Source organism: Mixophyes fleayi, chromosome 3 (assembly GCF_038048845.1).
Source record: "Mixophyes fleayi isolate aMixFle1 chromosome 3, aMixFle1.hap1, whole genome shotgun sequence".
Lineage (NCBI taxonomy): Eukaryota > Metazoa > Chordata > Amphibia > Anura > Limnodynastidae > Mixophyes > Mixophyes fleayi.
The window spans coordinates 222,774,897-222,801,597 of record NC_134404.1 but is presented as its reverse complement, the minus strand read 5'-3'; the positions used below and the strand labels follow the sequence as shown (position 1 = coordinate 222,801,597).

The following is a 26,701-nucleotide window of genomic DNA, read 5'->3' as shown; positions in this document are numbered from 1 at the left end:
TATGGTATGTGTACCCATTCCTTAAAATGCATCACCTCATCCTAGAAGCAAAGAAAGACAGAGCACTGCAGCTCAATACCAAAGTGCACTTTTTTCTTTATAATTGAAAAGTGTGCAGTGATATTGAGCTGCAGTGCCCTTTCCTCCTGGCACTATGTGTTTGAAGAGGACATCATTATGCTCTACTGAAAAAGCATCCCCATCCCAAAAATTATTTTCTATGGGGCCCAGCCTTTACATAGGGGCATACACACAGCTTTGATAGTTGTAGCATGGTCAGAGGGCGGCACGATTAAAAAGGAGTTTAAATTGCCAACTTTGCTTTCACACAACAAAGTGCACTGAAATAGTCAGCGGTGTTTGAGGAGAACATGCCAATTTACACAGGCATTGCAATGTTAATTCTGAATTTTTACCATAGAATTGGATTTGCTAAATAAAATTCAACACAAACAAATCAGTTGTACAAGAAAAGAGCCATAGGTTCAGGAAATATATTTGTAACAATCTGTTACAACTGCAAATTTTCTAGCTGTTCAACGTAATTTTACTGTATTCACGAATAGAGGAAATATAAAGGAACCATTCACAATCAATCTTTATCACACACCATGGCAGATACACACAGGATTAACGGAAACACTTAAAAGCAGATTCTTAAAAGTTGTAATTTTAAACAGCAATTACATTTACCAGTCTCTTCTGGAGTCTTGTTGGCATAAATCTACTCCACACCACACTTATCTTCTTTAAAACCACATTTCAATTGTTATTTAGCAACAAAATTAAAATACAACTAAGATGTTGATCGGATAGTGATTTCATAAAAAGGGAACTTGTGGAACCACTCTTCTTCCAGACACATCACTCCTATGAAAATAAATACAGGAGAAATGGTTATTCTTGAATGAAAGATTTCAGGGCTCCATTTATTATCATTCCACTAATGGCATGTACTTCACTGAACGGATTGCACCCAGCATGCAGGTGTTTGCTTTTTATAGCCTATAAATGAACAGTATCACAATAAAAGAGTAATATACCTCTGCAAAATAAGGATATTAGATAGCACTGGAGTTTCATGACTGAATGTCTGACAATCCACAAAGGCAAAAACACACCTGGATAGCAGGATCACCTCATGAAAATAAGAATTTGTATTATAAAGTGCCATTTGTAATAAAGTATTTAAAATACCACAATAATATAAAAAGAAAATTATATTTGGAATCATCCTCTAGTACCATGCTTTGACCTAATGCTTTCATTAGGTCAAAAAAGTGGTATGTAACTTCTAATATGCTTATTTTTCCATAGAAGTACATTATTCCCACTATAAGCAGTACTTTAAATAATTACTGCAAAAGCACCTTAACATTAAATGTAAGTTGCTTTAATTAAGAGCTACTAGTAATATGTGCAAATTTATATATAAAAATTATATGAACTTATCTGAACTGGACATTTAAGTTTAGAGGGCCAGTAAACCCTGCAACCATTTTTCCAAGCCCTTGTCACTATTAATGTATTGCTGTCCCCGCACCCTGTGTTGGTAAATGCAGTCAGAAAAGGACTGCTATCGACCTGTGTCTCCGGTCATCTTCTGAAAACACAGGGTCAAGTGACAGAGGAAAATGATGCATCCAAGAGCCAGATCTTGTTCAATTTAGCCACCAACTAGTGTCGCCAAACCGAATGCTGATCCTGTTACTGGGGCAAAGCACCGAACCAGTATTAGCAAGGCCTCCATCTTTTGTCCAAAGTACACAAGTTCAAATAGAAATGACTATCCTTAGGCTAGGTACACACTGGCCCGATGATTGCATAAAAAAACCTCCAATCAGCCGACATCCAACCGTTCGGTCAGATATCGTGAGAGCGGGACAAGTTTAGATTATTGTGTCACTATACACAAAGTGCTGATCATAATTTAATTTGATTGGTCGTACTGTTTAATATTGTCCGACCAATCATGTAGTGTGTATGCACTCATGCTCACCATCTCCATAGGAATTAACAGAGCCGGGCTCTTTTCAGACAATGCTAGCAATGAATGTGCCGGTAAATAAATGAAGAGACTGCTGTAGAAGGAATAATTAATTTATTCGTTCTGAGACAGAATGTTTCGTTTCAGAGTCACAGAATCTAACGAAATTCGTTATGACACATGGATAGCTATAACAAGGCTGTTTTAATCAGTGTGACAATAATGAATGTATTAATATTGTGCTGTCATTCTCTGAAGACTAGAGGACCAGATGAAGAACACAGATCTGAAGGTAAATCGTGTCAGTGTGTATACATGAATCGCCCGACTGATCGGACTGTGTGTACCTAGCCTTAGAATTAAAGAACTCACTTTTATCACCAATAAATCATAGCGATAGATCATATGACCCAAGCAAACACATTTTTTACTACAGGTACCACCATTTTCTACCTTTTCATCTTTGAGTCTCTCTTCCATTGCTTCATCTTCATCATCCACAAGACCATCGCCTTGGTACTTGTCATGGGTCCATTTTGGGCTGCCTCCAGACTTTTTAAAAGTAAAACGTCCCCTACCACGTTGGAAGTTGCCGCGTCCCCTTGCTCTCCTTGCCCAGTAATCCACTCCGTCATCTCTATCATCATGCTAGACCAACAAACGAGCCAGATTATTTTGCAGTCCACAAGCAAACCCACATGTAATCTTAATGAAGTCATATTCAACATAATAAAATCAAATAACTTATGTGCATGATTACAGACAACCTCAATTTGCAATTCTAAAACAGATGCAGATATTCAATATGTTCTATTGTAGCAAGTCAAAAAACTAAGATTTCTAAAAAAAAAATTATGATCAACAACTTGCTTTGAGCTCAAACTCAACTACTGTTTAGACATGTAATTCTGTTTACAGGGTGAAGGAAAATACTTGGGATCACTTTATTGAATGTACAATCAAGTATCATTTGCCTTTGTGTAAGGTCGTATTCCATGCGACATTAATGACAGATTAAAGATGCTTACCAGAAAATAAAACAGAAAAAAAATCCCCACAAAAAGTTTAATGCATTTTCTTTTGCCTTGTAACAAACTGCATGATTCAATATTCAACCAAGGCTGCAAATCAGAGTACAGTAGCTGGCATGGGGGTAATTTTTACAGAAACACTGGCCAGGGCAGCTGTTGCATCTAATAAATATGTATGGTATTGTGGGCAGTCTGTTCATGCAAAGGGAAAACCTTGAACACCCACCAGGAAGTATTTCTTGCTTTTAGGAGTATATTCTGGATCCCACTCCTCCTCTTTAGATCGCTTTTGAAAAGTTGGTGCTGTATTCACAGGAGCAGTACTTGTTCCAGCAAACACCCCTCGCGCGCGGCCTCTGCCTCTAATTCGGAACTGCTAAACAATTGGTTTAATTGGTGAAGTGTTCCCTTTGAACATGGCAAAGATGATTACTTGGTCAGTCTATGTGTCTAATATAACTGCTGACAAAAAGTAGTATATAAAAATTAAAGACAACAAATAACATGTCTTGGCACTTCTTTTGCTGAAGAGAACAACGGATTAGGATTTTTCATTGTAAGTACTTAATAATACAGAGCATATTTAAAGACAGCTGTCCCCATATGCTTTAACCTAAATTATAATGTAACAAACAATGTAATAAGAAACTATAATCAAAGTGCTGTTTAATTAAACATCACAAAGAGTACTTTTGACACCCTTGAAACAAAAAAATAGTTACAGCTACTTTTTCTCTTACAGATGCATAGTTTCCACTATTTGCTCAGGTGAAAGTTACTTTTTCAAAGCCCACAAACACTAAAAATGTTTAGACTGGTCTAATGGTCTGTTCCAGGAAAATGACTGCTAATGAAATGAGTTACCTCTTCATAGAATATAAACCGCATATAAAGACAACAAAAAACAAAAACTATAAACATGTTTAAAAACATAAAAATAATCTCCCGGAGTTCATATTGGCTACAGTGTGTTAATACTGTGGGTTGTAGAACACTATAAAAGTGAAAACACCCATCTCACATCACCCTTACTCTGGGTACCCACTTATGTTTTCAAATGCCAGTTTAAAAGGTCAATGAAACCACATGTCAAACACATTTGATTTGCAATTGTTTTACTTGCATTAACGTGGTCTTGGAGGCCACGCTATCTAACTCAATGTGTTTAACTTGATTTAACCACATTGAAAGGGGCAGGCATTAGGAAAAATCCCAAAATCGTGTAATATTCGATGGGTATTGGGGTTATCGGAAACCAGAGCATATTTATATTTAATTCCTTTTCCTCAAAATGCTCTGTGAAAAAGGAATTTTCCTTTTCCTCACAATGGGTTATATCCAGTCTAGCTTTCTAATGGAATAGAATGCAGTTCCTTCTTTCTGGTGTCTGAGACACTTTCAAAGCTGACCTTGAAAAACAGACAGACAGCATGGGAGGAAATATTAGGCTGTCGTGTAGTATTTTGAGGAAAAGGAATGGTCGGTAACTATAATTTGCTTATTTCCTCTTTAGTCTTCCATGACAGCCTACACAATGTGCAACAGGAATGGTGGAAAGAAAATCAACACTTGTAATGCATAATTGAAACTTTTATTGAATGACTGCCTGGAGAATTCCTCTCCCAAGCTGGATATTGGTAGAAGAGGTCACATCCAACAGATGCTTGGTGAAGGGGTGAATAGATGACTACCATGTCGCTTTACAGGGATTTACCATTGATGTCTGATCCCTACACTCCCACAAAGCTGCTGCTGCATTCATGGAGCAAGTTTTAAGAGTTTCTAGGACCTTATATCCATTCCTCTTGTATGCCTGTACAATGACCTCCCTAATCTATCCTGTAAGAGTCTGTTCTACATAAATAAAAAGTTTGCTCTGACCAGAACCAATGTATGTAGCTCTTCCTCTGTCATTAGCTGGTTGTGGAAATAGAGATGGAAATACAAGTTCTTCATTGATAAGGAAGGTGGAAACTACTTTGGTAATAAAGAATGGTTAGTTCTTAATACTACCTTGTCTGCATTGATGTTGAGAAAAAGTTCTTTCCACCAGAAGGCATGCAATTCCCCAATTCTGTGAGCAGAGAATTCTGACAAAAAAAAAACTAGTGTAAGCCTCCTTAGGGAGACCTCTTGTAAAGGCTCAAAATGATCAGAATATCAAATGTTTCAGGACAAAATTGATATCCTAAGGTGTCAAGATCAATCTGAATCTTCTTCACTACTTGAAAGAAAAAAAAAAACAGAAAAATGATCTGATGTTTGTCTGGTGTCCAGAAAAATATCAAGTGCAAACACCTAAACTTTTAGGGTCGAAAGAGTAAGGCTTTAAGGCCATCATGAAGAAATGGCAAGAATGTGTGGAATGTTAGCAGAGGATGGATCAAGTTTAGGCTTACACCACAGAACAAACTTCTTCCAACTTTTATAGTAAGAAACAATAGTTCTTTATCCTCACCTACAGAGACACATTAAACACCTTGTTAGAGATTCCCTTGCATTTTAATGTCCACTCAATATCCATGCCATCTAAGAGAGCCGCCGGAGTGCAGATGAAGGATTGGACCTCAGTACAGAGGTTGTTCAAAGTGTATCCCTCAGGCTTCTGCGGCCCATAGATATTGTGACCAACAGGAGGCATTTGAAGGATTGCTATGACTTCTACTTTTTCTTGCTTTATCTTTCTTAGGATATGGGCAAAGAGCGGGAAGTGAGGATACACATATCCTATTAGAAAATTCCATGCAACCAACAACATCTAACCCTTCCTCCCCAGGGACCTTGTGATGAGAGTAGAACTGAGCTAACTTGGTTTTCTGGGTTGTCGTCATCAGATATATTTGGGGAGGATTTCCTCATCAGTAAGTGAACGACCTTCTGGTGTAGTGATCTCTCTCCTGTACGGATCAGTCATTGGCTGAGATAATTGACTACTACATTTTGTTGGCTTGCCACATCAAGCGCAAAGAGACAGCAAACTGTATTCTGCCCATGCCTTGACTGCTGATACTTTTGTTATCATAGTCCTGGCTCCTGGTACCTCCTTGGTGGTTTAGAAAGGCTACTACAGTTTGGATGTCGGAAAATATTCTGACAGGTTTGGGTCATATACAAGGATTTAAAACGGCTGCATTTTACACTGCCCTCATTTAAAATGATTACGTGCAGTCTTTCATCATGAGGACATGAACCCTGTACCACTCATTTAAGAAGAAACTGGAATTTGTTGTAAGCAATATCCATTCTGGCTCTGAAAGAAAGTATACCTTCAAGTTTGAATCCTGCCACCAGTTAAAAGGTCCTTTTGGGATTCTTATGAGCTGAACAACATGATCTAGAAAGGTTTGTTTATAATCTCGAAAGTAAATACAGTTCAAGTTAATGCATATGCCACCTTACCCAAGGGAGAATGCCTATGGTAGAGGAAAACAATCCAAAAGACAAATCAAGTCCTTATCATGATTTGTTGTTGAGAGTGAAGCCAGTATGCTAGACTGAAGAGATTGATTAATGTTTCTTCTGGTAAAGACAGACAGACACTCTCATGCGGGGTCTATCTGAACACCCAGGAACTTTAGCTGCTTAGGGCACCAGATAACTTTTACCTGTATTTATGATCCAGCATTTTTCCTACAGAAATAATATTACACAAGATGTTTTGACTCGAACAGTGTGTTCCAACCACATCACTGGATGTCGACCAGATCGGGCCACAGAGTGATTCCTTGCTTCCTCAGACCTGCTACAAGTGTAACTTTCTTAAAATGGCCTTCCATCTTCATATACACAGAATCTTCTCAAAGGCCCATCATCTCCCACAGGGATAGTGGTTGTTGCTGCATCAACCTCAGGTACTGAACTAAATGTTTCAGTCTCACTATCTTGGAAAGGATACATGCTATCAATTCTTTTAAGGTTAATTTGACATCTATCCAGCTGTTCTCATTCCTTATAGATTAAATCTTTTACCACCCAGTGCACAGGGATAGACCAACTTTACTTGTGACAATCCTTAAGAAAGGGTCCTATAAGGAAGAGGGGACTGATTTTTAATCAATGGCCATGGTTCTATTAATTGGTTTAAGATAAATATTCACACTATCAAGGTTAACTAACCTAGGATACTCCTTACTCTCCTCACTGCCAGAGCACCAGTCAAGCTTAGTAACAAACTCCACAGACCCTTATGCGGATGGGCCAGATGTAACGTCCTCTAGGTCCAAACTTGCCTGTGATCTAGCTCACTTCGTTTGTATGGCACAGAAAGCTTCATTAGTGACAAAGAGGTCATGCATTGACTTCACAATCCAATAAAATAGTTCCTTAAATTGCCATGGGGACTGCATAATATATTAAGTAGGGGCATTAGGGCTACAACAAAAACCCTTTTAGTAAAGGCTTGTTCAATGCTCCACAAGCAAAATGATAAGTCTCTGTATTGTTCTTCCCCTCCACAAACTATGATAGAAGGCAAGAGTACTTCAACTAATACTGAGCAAAAATACATTTAGAAAGCGCCCCTTAACTAGGAGCTTATCTAGAAAGAGTGTTTTGTTTTTGGACTAGATGCTTGCAGTGCTCCATGATGCAATTATATGCAGTATATAGCAGTTACAGACGTATTCCAGAGTTCAGTGGTGTCCGTGCCAAAGTAATTGGCCTGTTGTACTGTAATGGGGAGTCTAAAAAAGTGGTGCAGCTGTTTCAAAACATTTCTGATGACTAGCATCCCTGATGTCCTCCATCTGATTCCTTGAACAGAATTCTTTGAACCCTGAACAGGTGTTTGCATATTTACGACAGGCTGACATGAGTGCAAGCTCATTGAATTCAAAATAAACCTGCATTTACTACCCAAAAGGTAGCAACTAACGGCCACAAGGGAGCCATTATGGCTTACAGCAACAGGTGTGCGCAAGGAGCCTCCAGGAATCAGGTTGGCCCGCTGCACTACAGAAAAACCAACTAACACCATTCCTGCACTACTCCTAGCTAGAAGCAGGAAAGACACCAGGAAGGAGTTGGAGCTGCACAATATACCATCCAGGGTGTGTTTTTTTAATTTTCCTTGTCTCGACTCAAGGTAGAAGGTTAACAAAGTTAATCTATTGTGCAGGCGGCCATTGAGGATTGAAGAGGAAATTATGGTTTCCATTTTCAGATCCACCTTCCATTTGTTGTACTAGCATAAAAAACGCTATTACAACGTACAAAATTGCAGCCGGTGTTTGCGTTAAGCACAGAAAATCAACAAATAGAGGAAAGAAAATGTAATGTGCCACAGCACACTACACTATGTTTGCAGTACACAATTGTTTCGAGGTTTACTTATTTATTTTTCTTTTAGTAGTTGCCATGCTAATTAATTTGAATCACACGGAAAATAAAAAATCTAAAACAAGCAATAAAAATGGAAGACAAAATATGGGAGTCCTGGAATGGTGGAGAGAAAATAAAAAAATAAAAAAGGACAAAGCCTTTGTTTGTCCAGGCCCAGAGTTACATGAAGCATGGAAAAAAATGACCCAGAAAACATACACCTGAAAAAAACACCTCCTACTCCATACAAAATGAATGGTAAAACACAATATGTTTCTAATCAACTATTCCACAATCTGCACTAGTTTTTTTGTTGTTGTTTTTCTATTTTTTTTTTATTTAACTTTAAATCCAAATTACTAAATATATACACAGCAATCCTGTGTGCCATCAGAAAACGGTTTATTCAGCATAAATTTGTTTTGTTATGGTTCATGTTGTTCCTATCAAACTGGTCAACCATCAATGGAACCTAATCTGTTATTCATGAAAAAGAGCAAGTTCAATCCTGCATCACCTGAACACATCATACATTAATGTGCTATGTGACGATCACAGACTTAAATGTAAACCAGAGAGAAAGCATACTTGCACCGTTTCATCCAACGCATCACTGTGTAAATACATGTGATGTATAGGAAATGCATTGCTGGTTTAATTAGGCCTTCAGCAAATGCAGGGTGAGAGCCAATACCCCACTCTAAAACTAATGTTTTGCTCAATTGTTGACATCGTCATAAACATACATAATCTTTATGCATACATACACTTAAAACTACTGTATCATAGTAGTAATCCTTTCATAGTTTCTTTACAACTTACAAATGTGCCCCTGGGCCTGCTGATTCCTGGAAAACCTGGATATTCTTTGGACTCTAAAGGGCCCTTGAACTCCTCATCTCTGAGTTCCTTCTTGTTGTCCTTATCGTCATCGGATGGAGGAGGAGAGGGCTCATGGTCTTTTCTTCTTTTGCTGTAAGAGAAAATTATAAAACACACATACAAAAAAGAACTCTTAAAATGAAAAAATAAATTCATGTTCACAAAACAGGCAAAACTGTTATTTTTTCAATGTCAATATATAACATCTATGAAACGTCGTTATTACACGGCACCACCCCTTTCTTCACTCACGTTCTGCCAGATATATTCTGGATCTGGGAACAATGAGTTCCCTTTTACATTGTTCTTGTTTAATGTATGATGCACACATTGCAATGGTAATTTATATCCAAAAGTGAGTAAAATGGCATGTGCATTTCTGGCCAGTGTTGTGCATGCTGCTTTATTCCCAATACATAAAAGCAAATGTTTGGCAACATGCAGTACGCTGCCTCTTTAAAAAGTGCTTACATCACTACGAGAAACATGTTGCCCAAATGAGAACATGCCACACAGAACTATTAGACTACTTTTATCTTTCCTGTTTCACGAACTATTCCTTTTCTAAACAATGTAAAAGTGGCTTAGAGCGTCATAAGCTCCTTAAAGGTACATCAAAACAAAGTTTTCAGAAGGTTGCTTATCCTGCAAAATCACACTGCAATAAAGACTCCTGGGGGGGATTCAATTCCCCCCGAAGTACCGCCGGCTAAAACTATTACCATTATAACGGTAATAGTGCGCGTAATTACTGTTATTACGGTAGTTCTAATGCCGACTACCTGAGCTGCGAGCAGAAAGCCGGGTTAATATTACCGTAATAATGGTAATATCTATAATGTGGCGGTACTTCGGGGGGGAATTGAATTCCCCCTTTAGTGCGATATGCTGTGTGTTGATTTCTCCGATTGACCAGTTGTGTGCGCGGTGTGAACAGTTTGTATCCTCTGTCACTTGTTGCTGTGTATCGGTGAATGCAATGTTTATTTTGAGCCCTCTTACAGCTGACCTGAATGACATTAACCAATATGTTTGCCACTTTGGCAAAACAATAAACAAGAATTGATATGACATTTTCTTTACACAAATATAAGATTTTCCACGCACACATTCATATCATGCAAACAGATATTAGTCTACATAAGAAATGAAAACTTGAAATTATTAGAAATGACACAAACTAAAACTAAAGTACCAGTTGACTTTCTACTGCATCTATAAAATTCCTGTCTCGTATAAGTAACAGAAAATAAACTCATCTTTCCAAAGTAAATATTTATATCATCCTTCCAGGCATACATCCCAAACAATGGTCAGAACAGAGAAATTCAATATTCTTTGTGTTTCTTGTATAAAATACATATGTTTTTCTTCTTTGGAAGGAATTACATTGAGAAGTCAACAGCAATCAGTGATTTAGTTCATACTGCGGTGTCATGAGTGGAAAAAATGCGGAATCAAGCATAACGAACCAAGGTTCTTACACAAACGGGTTCTAGAAATGCACTGCATTGAAGTCCAACTTCCTGATGTTGCCTGGACAATAGGACACAATAATTTGTCATTTTTAGCTTGCTATTCCAAAGTTTTTGTCCTCATCCACCATTAGTCGTGTAAAAGACAAATACAATTTTGCTGTAAAACAAACAATTGTGGTTGTTTACGTGAAACAAATCTTTGAAATAAGATTTAAAAAAGCAACACATTCAGTTTGTGGCTAGATATACATTCTGCTTACTTGTCATCCTTGAAACTTTTTAATTCTTTTAACTCTTTAGGTGTCTTTTCACGTTTGCGGGAATCACTTGATTCCCGGGAGCATTTTGAATCCCCCCGATCTTTACTGCGTTCCTTCCGGCGACGGTCAGAATCACCCCTCAGATCAATCAAGCTGCTCTTTAACTTTTTTTCTACCTGCAAACAGATGTTTTATGATGTTCTCTTAATAACTAAAATTGTATTTGTCCAATTTAAACCTTCACAAAATAGAAGTCTAAAAGGAAATGTCTCAAAGAAACAACAGATCCATATACGAATAATAATTAGCAAGAACATCAGGTAATGAGCTACCACAGCCCCCTCTTTAGCAACATGCATATCTAAAGCTCATTACAGTGATCCCTCTTTATCCTGTCAGCTTAAAGCACAGACTAGATTGGGCATTATAGAAGAGTGGTGACAAAAAGAGGATGACCGCATTTTAATGTACTTCTGTGCAGAGGAAATATTATTATTATTATTATTAATTTTTATTTATAGGGCGCCACTAGGTGTCCGTAGCGCCGTACAGGGACAAACGAGATTACAATACGAGGTGAGACAGCACAGTACAGTAAACAATAATCACAGTAACTCAGTGAGCTCAAAGCACCGCTAAAGGTACCTGTGAGCAGTGTTATAACAGGTAGTGTTCTAAAAAGAGAGCACTGTACATTTCATAGATCATACGTGCTGTACAGATGCTGCTATATAATTTGAGTAGAGATTATTCACATGCAGCCGATATACATTAGAGAGAAAAAAAGGATGAGAGGAACCCAAGCAGACATAAAATAAACATCAGTAATACATTGGTATACATCAAACACATGTTAAGCTTGTCCTCAACCAAAATCTGCACATTAAAATTAAGCAGAAGAGGCCTATATGATAAAATATTATGTTATTTTAGTCCCTGGTAACAACAGCTTGCGCCCCAGACAGGAAAACAGCTAGAAAACCAAGATTAGGATACTGTTAAAGTGCAAAGAATATGACAAACTAAATTTTACTAAAACCCATAGGGGGGTATTCAATTGTCGGCGGGATTGCCGAAAATCCCGCAGTCCGCGCACGATTACCGTAATCGCTAATTTACTCGCTGGATTTCAGCTCGCAGCTCAGGGAGCTGCGAGCTGAAATCCAGTGAGAGATTACCGTATAACGGTAATATTTTTTGAGCGCAGGATTTTCGGCAGTCCCGCCAACAATTGAATATGCCCCATAGTATTCAGCCAAGTAAATACAAATTTGAGAAAAAAATGGCTGCAGGGCGAAGTGGGAATATGTGTTCGTTTAATATTTGTAAGTTGGGAGAATCAATCATTTGAAAACCCTGCGCCGAATTTGAAGTAGCAATTTGGCACACATAGGTGTGTATAAAACAAATCCCAAATCAAAAACAACCTTCCTTTCATTGAAAAGAATGACTATTACCAACTTTGAAAGAGTCTCTTATACAGAGACGCCATCAGATTAGTACCTAAAAATTTATACCATATTGATCTGTTTCTAACTCAGTGCAGGGCTTTAAAATTACTGTTTAGCGTCCCTCGGAGGCTCCATAGTCAAATGTACATAGAAGCGGATACTGAACTTCACAAGAATCTGCTTATGAGTGATATGCATCCTTAGGATAAAAAGCCCAATAGGTGATGCCAGTTCTAAACACTCCACTACTGCAGGGGACAACTTTTTGCATGTTTTGTTATATAGACCGATCAGCCATAAGATTAAAACCACTGACAAGTGAATAAAATTGACTATCTCTTTACAATGACAACTGTCAAGGGGTGGGATATATTAAGCAGCATGTGAACCTTCAATGGGCAAGCGTCGGATCTGAGCGAGTTTGACATGGGCCAAATTGATGATAGAAAGGTGCCAGAACACAGTGCATTGCAGCTTGCTGCATATGTGGCTGATCAACGTATGTGTCCTGAAGCCTAACTGCCTTGTTCACAACGTCAATCACATAGATGTGGGGTGACGTCAGAACTCAGCATTATGCTAGAACTTCTAAATCATTACCCTAGTGTGAAAACCTAAGCAGCAAACCTAACACATTCAGAATGCCATGGCAATCACCCTCTACAGTAAAGACAATTTGTGCTTTTTGACTATGAGAATGAAATCTACAGCCATGTAAATATGTGACAACTTTACTGTTAAAAATTAAAAAAATAAAAAATACCTTTGCAGGCTCTTCCTTCGAAACCAAGTCCTTGTCTTCATTCTGCAAATATGTCTGTTTTCTCTGCATGCTAGGAGATAGATCCATTCTCCTGTGTGAACATAAGTAACAAATAAGAGCAATACCAATAAAAAGCCATAATTAACTTTATCTAAGTCAGTAAGCTTATGAACCACCTCAGTATTAAAAAGTATCCGTTTTGCACCTGAATTAAACATCTACAAATGTGCCAATGTTGCGTGGATTTCTTTTTTCTATCTAGTTATACCTTAGTTATAAATGCACATGTGGGCTTTTCTCACTGTTTAACATAAGATAAAAAGGTATGCAGGATCTTCTTCTAGCTATTCTGTTTTACAGACATCTCGGCACTTACCTATGTATCTCAGGGCTCTTTGGACGGCTGGCATGATCCTTGGTGACGGTTTGATACTTTGCAAACCTCTCACTGAGGGTCTGTCCATCACCCTTGAAATAATGCTCTGTTGGTTGAAAGGGAGAAAAAGTGCCCTTTTAGTTTTGCACCCCCTAAACACAATGCCACTGTCCGAGTGTGAGACTTGCATAATATGAACAAATATTAACTCACGCAATAAGACAAAAAAAAAGAAAAAATACATGTATTACATATAACATCTAACATTTTTCCTCATATTCAAATGTGTCAGCATTACTGAAATACAATGAATGTTCCTAATCATGGTAAAACAATTTTCCAATTTTTATTAATGAATTTCCCAACATTTATGAAGCAACTATTCTTTTTAAAGGATGTGTCCCAGTTCCAGGATGAGAAGTTCTCTGCTGTCCAAAATTCATTTTAATATTTATTAAATAATGGATGCATGAATCAAAATTCAGTTTTGTTTCCAATTCAGATAGTAACAGGATTGGAAGATGGATAGTGTACAAATAATGCAGTGATCTCATATTTTCCAGAAAGCAACAAGAAGGAAAAGACGACATCCACGCAAAATAATGTAATATTTCAAAAGAGAATATGTTATTTCACTAATTTGGTAAAATTTGTTCTGTTCTTACCTGCTCTGGGCTTAGTACTCACTTCTCACACGCTGCTCTCTCCCAATACATTTTATAAGCAACGCAATCCCCCATCTCCAGGCTAACTGCTGCATTCTTATAGCTAGCAGCACAAACCTCTACCACTGTCTCCAGATGGTTTCAATGATATCCCCCCTCCCCTATATCTGTAGGTTGACTACTGCACTGGCCATTCTGTTATCGCAGGGTTATACAAGATGCCCATGATTCAAACTTCACATAATTTAACATGTGCCACGGAACATGCAATAAAGGACAGTATTCTCCCAGAGCAACAAAACTCCAGCTACAAGATTTAATTCAGGTAGTCCAGCATGAATTGTGGCCAGGGACTATGCATCACTAATGTCATCACAGTTTATAATAATGTCAAACTACAAATATACCCTGTCCATAATGAGAGCCTGAGCCGTTAAGAAGAGATTCAGGACTCAAAAGGTATTTGCAATTTCAACAACATTAAACTGAATGATTTTCAGGTTAACATGGAATATTGAGGGACACCAGTGATCCCTACTTGTCGCTTCCTGGTTCCTCAACAGCATAAATACATTGCTAGGACCTGTTGTTTGTCTGGTATATTACAGCTGTGAGGAGCCACCTTGTGTCAAACCAGTTAGCTCTCGGTGAAGTAATTATAATTGAAAAAAAAAAAAAAAAAGAAATTCTCCGGTCAAAGGCACAATGAAAACATGTATAACAGGCGCGCAAAATGTGTAGTCTATTCCTTTTATAGCTGCTGTTGGCAATAATCAGTCTTTAAATGTAACACTTAAGAATCATCCTCTGTAGCTCAACAAAGAAACCGGTTTCACCGCTAACTCCAGTCTACAGCATTTTACAAAGTTAACATATGAAGTCAACTAAGACTGATCACAGTGTTTACCATTTAATGTTACACATTCTACCTTATCTCCATCCTCATGTCATTGCCAGTGCTAGTATTACATTGTTATGAAATAACAGCAGGTCAAAAGCATATGTTTTAAATGTGAAAGACAAGAAATCTTGAGCTATAAATACAATATATAAAGCAAGTTATCCTCTTTAAAAAGTTCAAAATTCAGCTATGTCCACTTACCGCCCAGCATCCAGCACATGCCTCAATATCAAGCAATACACCTGGAAAGAGCCACTACAAGGGTAGAGCCTCAAGCTTAATTCCAGCAAACCCAGGAATTTTTGGAGCTACCAATTCTGTTTTTTTGCCATTTGTGTCAGGAAGACTTTTTGCATGTTTTGCATCAGCAATAGAATATTTTATTGTGTTACATGGGTTTTCAAAACATTTTCCAGGACCTAGTCATAATGAAAAAGAAATCAACACTGGGCAGTTCCAGCTCATGGTCAACAGAGTGCTTTACACGGACAAACAGAACAGCACCAAATAAAAATAGCCCAGAATGATTGTGTAACAAACACTTATTTCTGGGCCAACCCACCCTCTTTAGTTAACTTCCCCCCACCTTCTTGCAAGGACTGGAGGTGTCCGTGCGATTGCTTTTGTTTATGGCCTGGAAGTGTGCAGTGAATTTGGCACCTGACTGGATGGCCACAGCACCTGTCAAATAACGTACAGGATTTGTTCTAGTATTCCTGTCCAAGAATTGTCTAACATTCCTGCTATGAAAGTTCTATGCTCACCATGCTTGCAAATGGCAGTGTATTGCTGTGATTACTGGGTAATGGAGGAAGTTCCAGAAGACCCTACACCAAATTGCCTAATGGGTGTGGGGCAGTGTTACTAAAGAGGGGAGGGGGGTTTGATCCAAAGTGGACAACCCTTTTAAATACATACTAACATACTATTTGCAATAACATCCATAGCAAAACAGAGATTGAGTACTCAAGCAAGAGGACACCGCTGCACAAAACAGTGCAGCCATAACGGTCACCTAGAAGCTATAAACATATCAGACAACTCCATGTTGCGACACCAAGTAACTTACCTTATTAATTTAGCTAAATAAAAACACTGCAAGGAAAATTGCCTTTTCTCAATTACATTATTTAAATGCAGAGCATAAACCATGTCCAAATATTTTTATATTGTTTTGAAACTCAAATTTTATCATTTCCGACACATATATACTAATTATGTAAAATAAGTTGCAGAGCTCAACAGGTTTAGTACTTTGGTGAACCAATGAAACAGCACTGTTACATCAAGTAAGCAGTGAGCTTTTCAATTACCTACCCAGTCAAATCTCCAGCACCAGTAAGGTGATGAGGCATTTGAATGAACGAGTGTTGCATAAAATGCACACTTCTCATTCTAGCACTTGGATGCCTAGGACAACTTCAGTCCTCAAATGTAAAAGCTCCCCTTTCCCATTTTTGTCCAATGTATGGTGGCTCATCTCAGCAAGTGTGGAGGGGATAATAATGCCCTGAAGCGGACAACCTTTTTGGTACATTTAAACTGAAGGCAAATATTTATGTTCAGAGAGATTATCTAGCCTTACATTACAGCAATTAGGCTATAATGAACAAATATTTTTTACAGAAAAAAGTACATATTAAGTAAGCAGAATTTGGTATGTTCAACAACAGTTAATTCAGAGCTGTAAGCTACTTGGCAAAGTGTAATATTGTAGTTTGCACAATACACAAGTGCAATGGACAAATGAGTCTATAGTCTCATTTGTCCATTGCAAAAATGCAGGTTTTTTGGGTTTTTTTTTTGCTTTTTTTTTTAAACATGTTTAAGGCATTATTTTAATGCAGTAATGAAACCCACATTAACCTTTTCCCAAACACTGTGGGTAAATTTCTGTCCGAGGTGGGCGAGTCTATACACAGTGCCCAGCTATCTTTTGGTTCCTGGTCAACAGACTGCTTTATACAGTACTCAAAGTCAATGCTATGTACAGCCCTTGGGGAAACAAGGACTTCCATCAATGATCCACAAAATACTGTGACGTCACAATAATGACAGGATCCCAATGCCAGATAAGTCAACAATAGGAGATTCTCCTTAGGCATATTTCAAACTAAGAGCACAAGAAGTCAATACCCCTCTCCATGAATCTTCAATACGTAAAGAGGGTAAACAGATTTCATGCACAGGATCATTAAATACATTGGGTGTGCTGCCAAATCAGTGCCACCAGATTGCAGGCAAGTGAAATTTTATATTTCATCTAGCTTAACTCCAAAAATGTATATTTTTTTAGTTTTGAGTACCATTACTCTTTAAAAAAAATATACTGGACTTTGTGTATAATGCATGAAGCAGGATAAGCAAAAGCATGTTTTTCGTTTGTTTTTAGATGATATGCTGTACGTTCACATAAGACAGTAACCATTATGCAGCTGTGACACTTTCTGCACTGTAATTTTAACCCATCTAAAAAGTTGAAAGACAAATTGTCAAAACGATTTTGAATATATAGGATCAAACTTTTTTATTTTTTTTTTAAATTAGTGAAAATTTTTTTGCTCAATAGGGCACAATTGTTTTGAGACAGCCTTGTAGTACTTACAGCAAATGCATAAATGAAAGTAAATATTGCTCCAGAACAATTTCCACAGTCAAGCTTTTAACCAAAGCAACCGTTCAAGACAGTCTTAAAAGAAACATTTTAGATATGCACAATATCTCGCATTCCTTGTAGTCGTTGGAATGCCAGAAGAGAAATAGTCAAAAGTAGTACATTGTTTTGCAGCAAAAATTGTTTGCAGACTAATTCTCTGCTTGATGTTTTGATGTGTTCCCAGATATCTATTAATACCAAATACTACCCTCCATAAAATGGCAAAGTAGAAAATAGATGGAGGAAATTTATTTGAGACAAATGTAATGAAAGAAACAACTAAGCACATCAGACTTGCTGCAAAAAGTGTCAAACTTATTTCAATTGCTACTCAAGAGTGGAAGAGGGTATCAGATTATAAAAACTACATTACGTAAGTTTCCTCGTTCCCTAATTTATGTTACAAAAGCTATTGGATCCTTTAACAATTGTTTTCTAAAAACATAAGGAACACATAATTGAAACTCACAGGGGACATCACAGGCTAATAAACTGGCGTATTGCATTTTATTGGGGCTAGACTTAAATTATCTTCTTATTAACTAATGTGTCTTGAGTAAAATAATCAAGATGGTAATTCTATTAAATTTCTGCATCACCATGACTTGCATTGGATATGCACACTTTATACAGTACAACAAAAAAAATTTGAATATATGTCTCTTAGAAATGTTTTGAATTCAATTTCATGTCAATTTGAATTATTCCATTTTATCAAGTGCACTAACTCTTATATTTAGTGGCATTACATATCATTTGGCCCAAATATTATACAGAACATTTGTAAAGTTGCACATGCCATGTTTATCACACAGCCTTTTGTTTAAACTACTTACCTTGCCAGAAAATAATTTAACAGCGAACAACGGGCTCTATATATGCATGCAACTTAGTAACTTATCATACATTCTTAGTTTGAATATGGTGTAGTTTCTTGTACTTACTATTCTGCAGATTGCTTTTAAATTATTTTTTAAAATTAGTTTTAATTCACTACTTTTTCTGTAGAGCATATGGTTACATGAGGGTGCATTAGGCACTTCCCATGGATGCAATACTGCACCACATCACAAGGGTGGTGGGTTTGATTAGCACTTGTGTTATATACAAACACAACTATGTTATATTAATCTCATTGATAGAGACCGGGTATACCAAAAATTTCAGAATACAAGCTAAGCACTTTTTGTAGGCCAGTGTGCACGATGTGTGTTTTTTTTTTAATTACATTTATATGCTATTTGCTCTGAAGAATCTGCAAATGTATTTACCTGTTTAGTATTCAAGACAAATGCATCAACACAGCACCTTTGGAGTAGCAAATGAATAAAATGCACAGCATCCTATTTACTTCATCCACTCAATACAGTATGTATGTGTGTAAATCTAAGCAACCAAGTGGCCTTGTGACATTTATATCGAATAAACATGATACATCTCTACATAAGAGAATAGCAGTAAGAATGCAAAATGTTTAAAAGAAACAAAAGTAACGGTCATACACCTGTACTTCTGGTTCTACAGCACAATATCAAAACGGTGGCTCTGAGCAGTGTATGGCAAAATCATGTGAAAACACACATTAGATGCTCTAATCTTTACTACAGCAAACAGTCTTCCAGCAGTTTAAACACCAAATATTTTAGAATAATCATTTCGCTGTCACAAAATCAACAGATTACTTACCTTTGACAAATTGTACTAAAGACACCACATGGTAGATAAATGACTGAGGAGATGTTTTGCTGGAGAACGAAACGTTCATGTGGTCAAAGATGGATCGGAAATCTTTCTGCCTCTTGACTGAATGTACAAGAGTACTGGCTAGCAGGCGGTCATTATTCATAACGGTTGTCCTTATGAAAACAGAAAAGAATATTTAGCTTATGATTGATTATTGTAGCATTACTCATCTAGGGTAGAACATATCATTACCTGGTATCATCAAGGGGCACAGCAATCATTCGTAGTTTGACCTCGGGGTGGTGAGACTCCGTTGCCACCATTTTGATCCTAAGCGGACTTTCCTCCCTGAACACTACCTTCTCTCTCACTTCAACACTCTGGTGTAAAGGAAAATTGCAACTGAACGAGTCTTTGATCTTTTCAATTATCACTGGGTCAGGTGACTTGGGGTCTTTTTTAATTATTGACCTATCAGTACCTTTGTCATCATCCTTATGTCTGTCTTTTGAGGACACTTTATGGCCCTTACCCTCTCTAATCTTGTCTCCTTCTTTACTCCCCTTTGCTACAGCTTTGGACTTGTATTTTGTCCCATCCTCCTCAGAGATCCAGTGGGACGTGGAAGAAAACCCTTTGCCTTGCTCAGCTAGCACAGACTTTCTAAACTGCCTGTAGTCTTCTGCTTCTTCTATGTCTTCACTTTCAGAAATTGACAAAAATTGAGTTTTAACAGGGTCTTTCTCCAAAAAATAATCCAAACTATCACGATTGTCCCAGCTTCTGCCGCCTCCTTTTTTGGACTTATCCAATGCCCTATCCTTTTGACTTTCTTTCTCTCCAACATTAACCCTTTCAATTGGAAATAAACTAGGTTCTTCATCAGTATACCTGCAGGTATAAAATATGAATGTATCAACAAAATGGGGACATTTACATGACATTACTATTTTCTACAACTTAAGTCTTATTTTACAACACTATAAGCAGAAAACAGCAGAATAACTTAACGGATACAAAAAAAATACATCACAGTCAACATATAAAACTATAAAAAAAACACATTCAGTGGGTCAGGAAAAAAGGTATACCTAAAGTTCCAGGTTACAAGCATAGATTAAGCAATCAATTTCATATTTAAAATGTTCCCACAGTTATATTATTTTTACTACCTTATTTAAATAATATAACGCCACTGCTAGCTCATCACCAATAGGAGAGACTGCTTACCTTTTTAGAAGCTTTACACCTTTAGCGAGTTCTTGTTCTACTGTGTCAGTGTACAGTGAATAGTGAGAACGCCCTTCGTCACGTGAAGAGTTCTGAGATAGCACAGTCTTTGCTGGGCTCTTTTTGGATGGAATATGAAGTGGACTGTTTTGTGAAGGACTATAGCGTGTGGAACCATTGCCACCTGAGCCAGACCCAGACCTTTCCGGGCTATGCGCAATGGAATGTGAATTTTGGGACAAAGTGTCTTTAGCAGAATGGACCACACTAAGGATAGGGCAATCAGATTGGGAAGAACTTTGGCTGGGTGGTGAGGCCACTGGAGAAGGGCTACAAGGAGACCTTGGACTGTTATCATATGCAGACAGTCCTGCCCAACTGTCACCATGCAAATCTAATTCTTTACCGAGTTCATCTAATGGCTCAGAGGGATCAAAAGCATCTTTGTGCTCATCGCCCGATTTGTCATTTGGGGGACTTTGTGATTTTTCAGCCCCTTCAGTTTTTTGTTTTGATTTCTCTTGGGAAACCCGAGATTTTGTCACTGGTGACTTGCTGTAACATGATGAGGAACGGGATGAAGACGACCTTGGTGACTGAGAGGACTTGTAAGATTTCTGGGATCGACTTCTAGACCTTTGAGATGATGCAGACCTTCTCTTTGGACTCCTAGAGCGAGACCGGCCACGCCGAGGACTTCTTGAGTACCTACGGTTCCACATTGGTCGGTAACCACCACGATAATACCTCCCACCACCTCCTTGGTAATAACCTCTTGCTCTTCCTCTAAAGCCGTAGGGACGCCTCATTCCTCTATTGTTCCTGTAATCTCTGCGGAAATCTCTATTGTAAACACGTTCTCTGCTGCGAGATCGAGAATATGTTCTTGACCGAGATCTGGAACTTAAAATTCAATGATTATTTTTCTGAAAAAATAAAAACATTACACTGGGGAAGTGGAAATTGTTGATAAGGGGGAAACAAAGAATAGAGGCTCATACTAGATTCCTGACAAGTCGTACAAGTATGCTGATTTACTTTGATTCTTTAAATAGATTGTTTATATGATGTATTTAGTAGGAAGATATAACAATTGATTATTCAGATAAAGTAACTCACATGGCTAACAACTAAACAAATAAGCTTCATTTGGTTGACACAAAAATTATGATGCAGTGGAATGTAAATAAACATTTTCTGTACACATATGCATTTTGGTTACAAAATGTATCGCAAAATTACAGCACTGTAATATATGTTATTATAGCTTTAAGAGGCATGCTCCATTTTGGTGGATGCTAACTTAATGTCACAGTTTCTTATTCACTATACAGAGGTTTATCTGGGACTACAGTGGATTAATTTGATTCCCCACTCAGACAGGTTATGGAGACAGCAGATAAGATGGGTGTAAAATTGAACAAAGACAAAAAATACAGCATGCCTCTTAAAGACAAATTTACCTAGGAATAGTGTGAAATATGCTGATATTGCTTTTCGGCAAGACATTTCCAAAAATGTAATCTTCAGTAAATTATCTCAATTCAATGGGCATATCTCACTTAGGCATTAAAAGAACTCTATTCTAATGGAATATTTCCCCATCTCTTCATCTTTCACTAATAGGACTGTCATGAAGTTCATTAGTAACTCACCCCTACCAACAAATGTCATGGTAAGTTCTATCTAGCTGATCGCCAGGAGACGTTTGAAAGTAAACTTTAGATATTGTGTATTTCACTAGACAGCTGTCTTGCTTTCATATAAGCTCCATCAACAACTTCCTAAAACCCTGCGTTTGCTTAAAAACTTCATGCAGAAGTCACACAGACACATTACTATTACATATACCAGCAGAGCCGAGTAACTCTGGAGTCCTGTGGGTTTCAAGCATGGCCATTCATAAAGATGGTGATTGCATGTATGTACCCTTTATCCTAAGGGAAAAAGCTGGTTATTTTAACATAGGTAACAGGGCTATTACCTAAACTTTTCTAAGCAAAGTGTAGTCATGTGAAATTAAACTAGAATGTCATAAGGGCCATTTAGAATAGGTTTCATGAAAAACAAGATAGCAGGAATGTGAAGGAAGCAAGCGTCTCTTTACCTGTATCTTTTCTTCCTTGAGTGTGACCTTGATCGAGAAGATGATGGAGATCGGGACTTCGACCTCGAAGAATGGGACCTAGAATTTGATCTGCCCATTTTCAAAGATGTACTTTAACAGTTTCCAACTGCACACAGAAAGGACCGTATCTGCATAAGGTAATCATACATAAATAAATCAATATATTATTTGTACTGCCTGTGAAAGTGTATTGATCATAAAAAAAAATGTTCAAAAAACATAAGCTACTGAAGACAGGGGAATTATCAACATTTTCAAACACTATATATAAAATGTTATCTCAAAACTCACTCTCACACCTTCGTCTAATATTGTAGGAAGGATCTGCAATGTGTTGCAAAGATACTTTTGCTTTAAAGACTCTCGGACTCAGGACACTTTATTAGGTACAACTTTCTAGCACTGGGTATGAACACTACCCCCCCCCCCTTTAGACTGTGGCCATAAAGGGATGCACATGGTCATCGGCTTAAGAAAACATTCCCAGAACACCATTACAGCATCACTAAGCTGCACTATTGACACAAGGCTGGATGGATCCATGTTGTTCATGCCAAATCCTGACCCTACCATATGCATGTCACAAATCATTTCTCCAATCTTCAACTGGCCAGTTTTTGTAAATCTGTACCCACGTTAGCCTCCATTTACTATTCTTAGCCGACAGGAGTAGAAGCTGGTGTAATCTTCTGCTGCTGTAGCCCATCCGCTTTAAGGTTCGACATGCTGCCCATTCAGAGATGGTCTTCTGCATACCACTGCTGTAACACAGGGTTATTTGAGTTACTGTTGCCTCCCTTTCAGCTTGACCCAATCTGATCATTCTCTACTGACCTCTCATTAATACCCCCCATTCATAGTGCGCAAAAAACCCGGTTTTTGGCAGGGCAAGCCCAGACGACCCGGGTCAAGGTGCAGTATGCATGGTGTCAGGTCTAATTCCCAGGACTTTCAGTGGGGTAATTCCCGGGTCCGACATGGGTCGCCTGCACTATGAATGGTGAGACCCGGATTTTTCAACCTGGGTCTCACCAAACAATTATAAAGTTGAAAAATTTTTTAAAAAAAAACACCTCACAAGAGGAGCCAATCAGAGCTCCTCTTGTGATGTTGCCATGGAGACCCAGGCAGACCCGTGTTCAGTATGAACACAGTCTACCCAGGAATTTCGCGCCATGGGAGCCTCTGTCTCCCGGCAATATCCCGGGTTCATATACCCGGGATATTGCCAGGACGGCAGTAAGAAAGCAGTATAACAGGGCATTTTTGCCCACGGAACTGTGGCTCACTGGATGTTTTTGGTTTGGTTTTATGCACCAACCTCCTTAAACAATTAAAACTGTTGTACATGAAAATCCCTGGAGATCAACTGTTTCTTCCAAACCACATCAACTGACACTAACAATAATTCCTTTTGGTGTTTGGCGACCAGGTCTGCATGCTTTTATGCATTGAGTTACTGCCACATGATTGCAGGGGGGCATCTAGATTTTTTTTGTTTGTTTGGGGGGAGGGGGGGGGAAGGTGGGCTATTTAGTCCCCACCCCCTTTTTTTAAAACAAACTTTTAACAGTATGGGCTGCCGGGCAACCCCACCCCAGCAGGGATGTTTTGTCTGCAGCCACACACTAAGAGCGGTCTGTGTCTGCAGATACAAGAGGTACTGGCCACTCTGATTCAGAGCGGGCAGCATAACTTGCCTGCTTGTCTCTGCAGATACGGGCTGGGCTGCACATAGTGTGTGGCTGCTGACAGAACATCCCTGCTAGGGGGCGCAATGCCCCATCGTGTCTCCCCCCCCCCCCAGATCCACTAGTCCAGGGTTTCCCAAACCCAGTCCTCAGGGCTCCCCAACAGTGCTGGTTTTCCGGATCACGTGTGACATAATTAGGACCACCTGTGGATCTGTTACAATGTGTCAGTCAGTAATGATTACACCTATGCTCCAGCAAGGAGATATGGAAAACCTGCACTGTTGGGGAGCCCTGAGGACTGGGTTTGGGAAACCCTGCACTAGTCCATGGTTGGCTGATTAGAGATTGGCATAACAAGTGTATATAGAGGAACAGTCTCTACTCTTGCATATTACATAGCAGACAGTTGTATGCATCCAGATAAGAATCCAAGCTCCTCACTGCAGTCTAGTTGAACACAAGCACAAACACTGAGCCATCAAAAAATAAGTTTGATTAACATCTTGGATGCAAAATTTAGAATGTTGTTTTCACCCATCAAGATCTAATTACTGTATGCAATACATCCCATTTACAACATTACTAACACTTATAAGCCTTTTTTCCACTTAATGTTTCAATTCTCCATTTTGGAGCATCTTAACTGATAGGAGATGCCATTGAAATTCTTTGCAGATGTCTTGTCAAACCTAAACAGGAAGTATCTATTTTGTGCCCACTTGTGTTCCACATGTGCAGAAATTATGGTGAATTTCATATCTGATAAAAATACAAGTGTATTTAAAAACATCCCTTTAACTCAAGAACATTTTTATTAGGTTTTCCAAAAGAACAAAAATAATATAAAGATATGACCAAGTAAATATTCATATACACGAACAATCAAAGGTTAAATGGCAAATAAAAGCATCATGTATTGTTAACACATACCCACAGCAAACACTTTCTTTCTAAATGCAGAACAAATAGCATTGGTGTGCTTGCCAAGTCGAAATCTGGTGCTTGAAACAGAATCAAGGGTTTTATGTACTGTAAGAAGGGTGTGAAAGTACAATGTGTACCATATTGTATAAAAGTGTTGAAGGTAAACAGTGCATCATGATATATACATGTACACTATGTCACAAAATATAATATATACAGGTTTGTGAAGTTAAACTACATATGTCATATATACAGGGTGTGGACGTACAAGGTGATACCTAAACACAATACTGTGAATGTATAGTACTGTCATAGATTATAGAAGTAATGGTAAATTATGTATAGACTCATGTAATAATATAAGTACAATACAAACATGTCAATAAATGTATAAATTCCTACAAATCTGTATACAACGCAAATTCTGATGTAATCACATCATCGTTCCTTAGCAAAACCTGTGTATTACTAGAAATAATGACTCTTTACTGTGAATTATTACAGATACCAGCAGTCACCTCATATTTCTAGGACATATATTAAAAACACCTTGCCTTGTTCTTTTTATATGGCTTCTTATAGTTCTATAATTGACACCAGGGAGAGCAGTATTCCATATATACGGAATATATTATAGAAACATTGGTAGGTGGAGATACAGGAGCACGTACTAACACACGGTGGTGGAGGTAGTACAAAGGAGCCATGTAATATGTGTGTGGTGAAGTGTTGCAGCACAAGTAGATATACAGAATTTGAGAGACAGTGCATATTATACAGTGCTGAAGGTATAGTGTGTCATCGTCTAATATATAACGGGGATGGAGGCACAGCGCATGTAATATAAACAAGGGGGATGAGGAACTGTCTCTTAGTAATATATACGGGGGTAAAGTAGGTAACGTACTGAGTGGTGTATATACAGCTATACAGACCGGCCTACACTGCAGGTACAGGGTGCAGCAGCACAACGCACCTGACAAAATGGACGCAGCTCACACACGCCTAAGCTCCCCGCTAGTCACCATTCCTCCGCCTCCTCTTCCTCCTGTCTCTCAAGCTAAGAGCTGGTAGGAGGTGACTGGTGGAGGAAGTGGGAGAACCGGAAGCAGAATGCTGGGGTGTGTGATAACGTCACCGCGTAACAGACGTAATACATATTGTAAGAATACATGGGAGGCACAATGCGACCACGCCCCTTGAACACGATTGCTCAGAGTTGCCTTCAATTCCTACCAAGCGAATGACCATGTATGGAACGTGTGACGTCACC

The 26,701-nt window shown here is 38.3% G+C and overlaps 1 protein-coding gene across 9 annotated transcripts; it reads right to left on the bottom strand.

Annotated features, from left to right (window-relative positions):
- Positions 1–480: 480 nt before the first annotated feature.
- On the bottom strand, positions 481–26,518 carry BCLAF1 (BCL2 associated transcription factor 1). 9 transcript variants are annotated; one of them, XM_075203166.1, is made up of 12 exons: positions 26,405–26,516; positions 22,790–22,938; positions 20,683–21,585; positions 19,705–20,343; positions 19,456–19,625; positions 13,548–13,653; positions 13,172–13,262; positions 10,958–11,133; positions 9,160–9,310; positions 3,245–3,394; positions 2,441–2,635; positions 481–870 (listed from the first exon to the last, which is right to left on the bottom strand). In XM_075203166.1, exons 2-12 carry the CDS (start codon positions 22,885–22,887, stop codon positions 865–867), a joined length of 2,685 nt encoding a protein of 894 aa, XP_075059267.1. In that variant the 5' UTR covers positions 22,888–22,938; positions 26,405–26,516; the 3' UTR covers positions 481–864. The 9 variants fall into 9 exon arrangements, 6 of the variants coding, with proteins under 6 accessions (XP_075059267.1, XP_075059268.1, XP_075059269.1 ...); XM_075203167.1 differs by having other exon boundaries at positions 3,245–3,391; XM_075203168.1 differs by having other exon boundaries at positions 20,683–21,579.
- Positions 26,519–26,701: the final 183 nt, after the last annotated feature.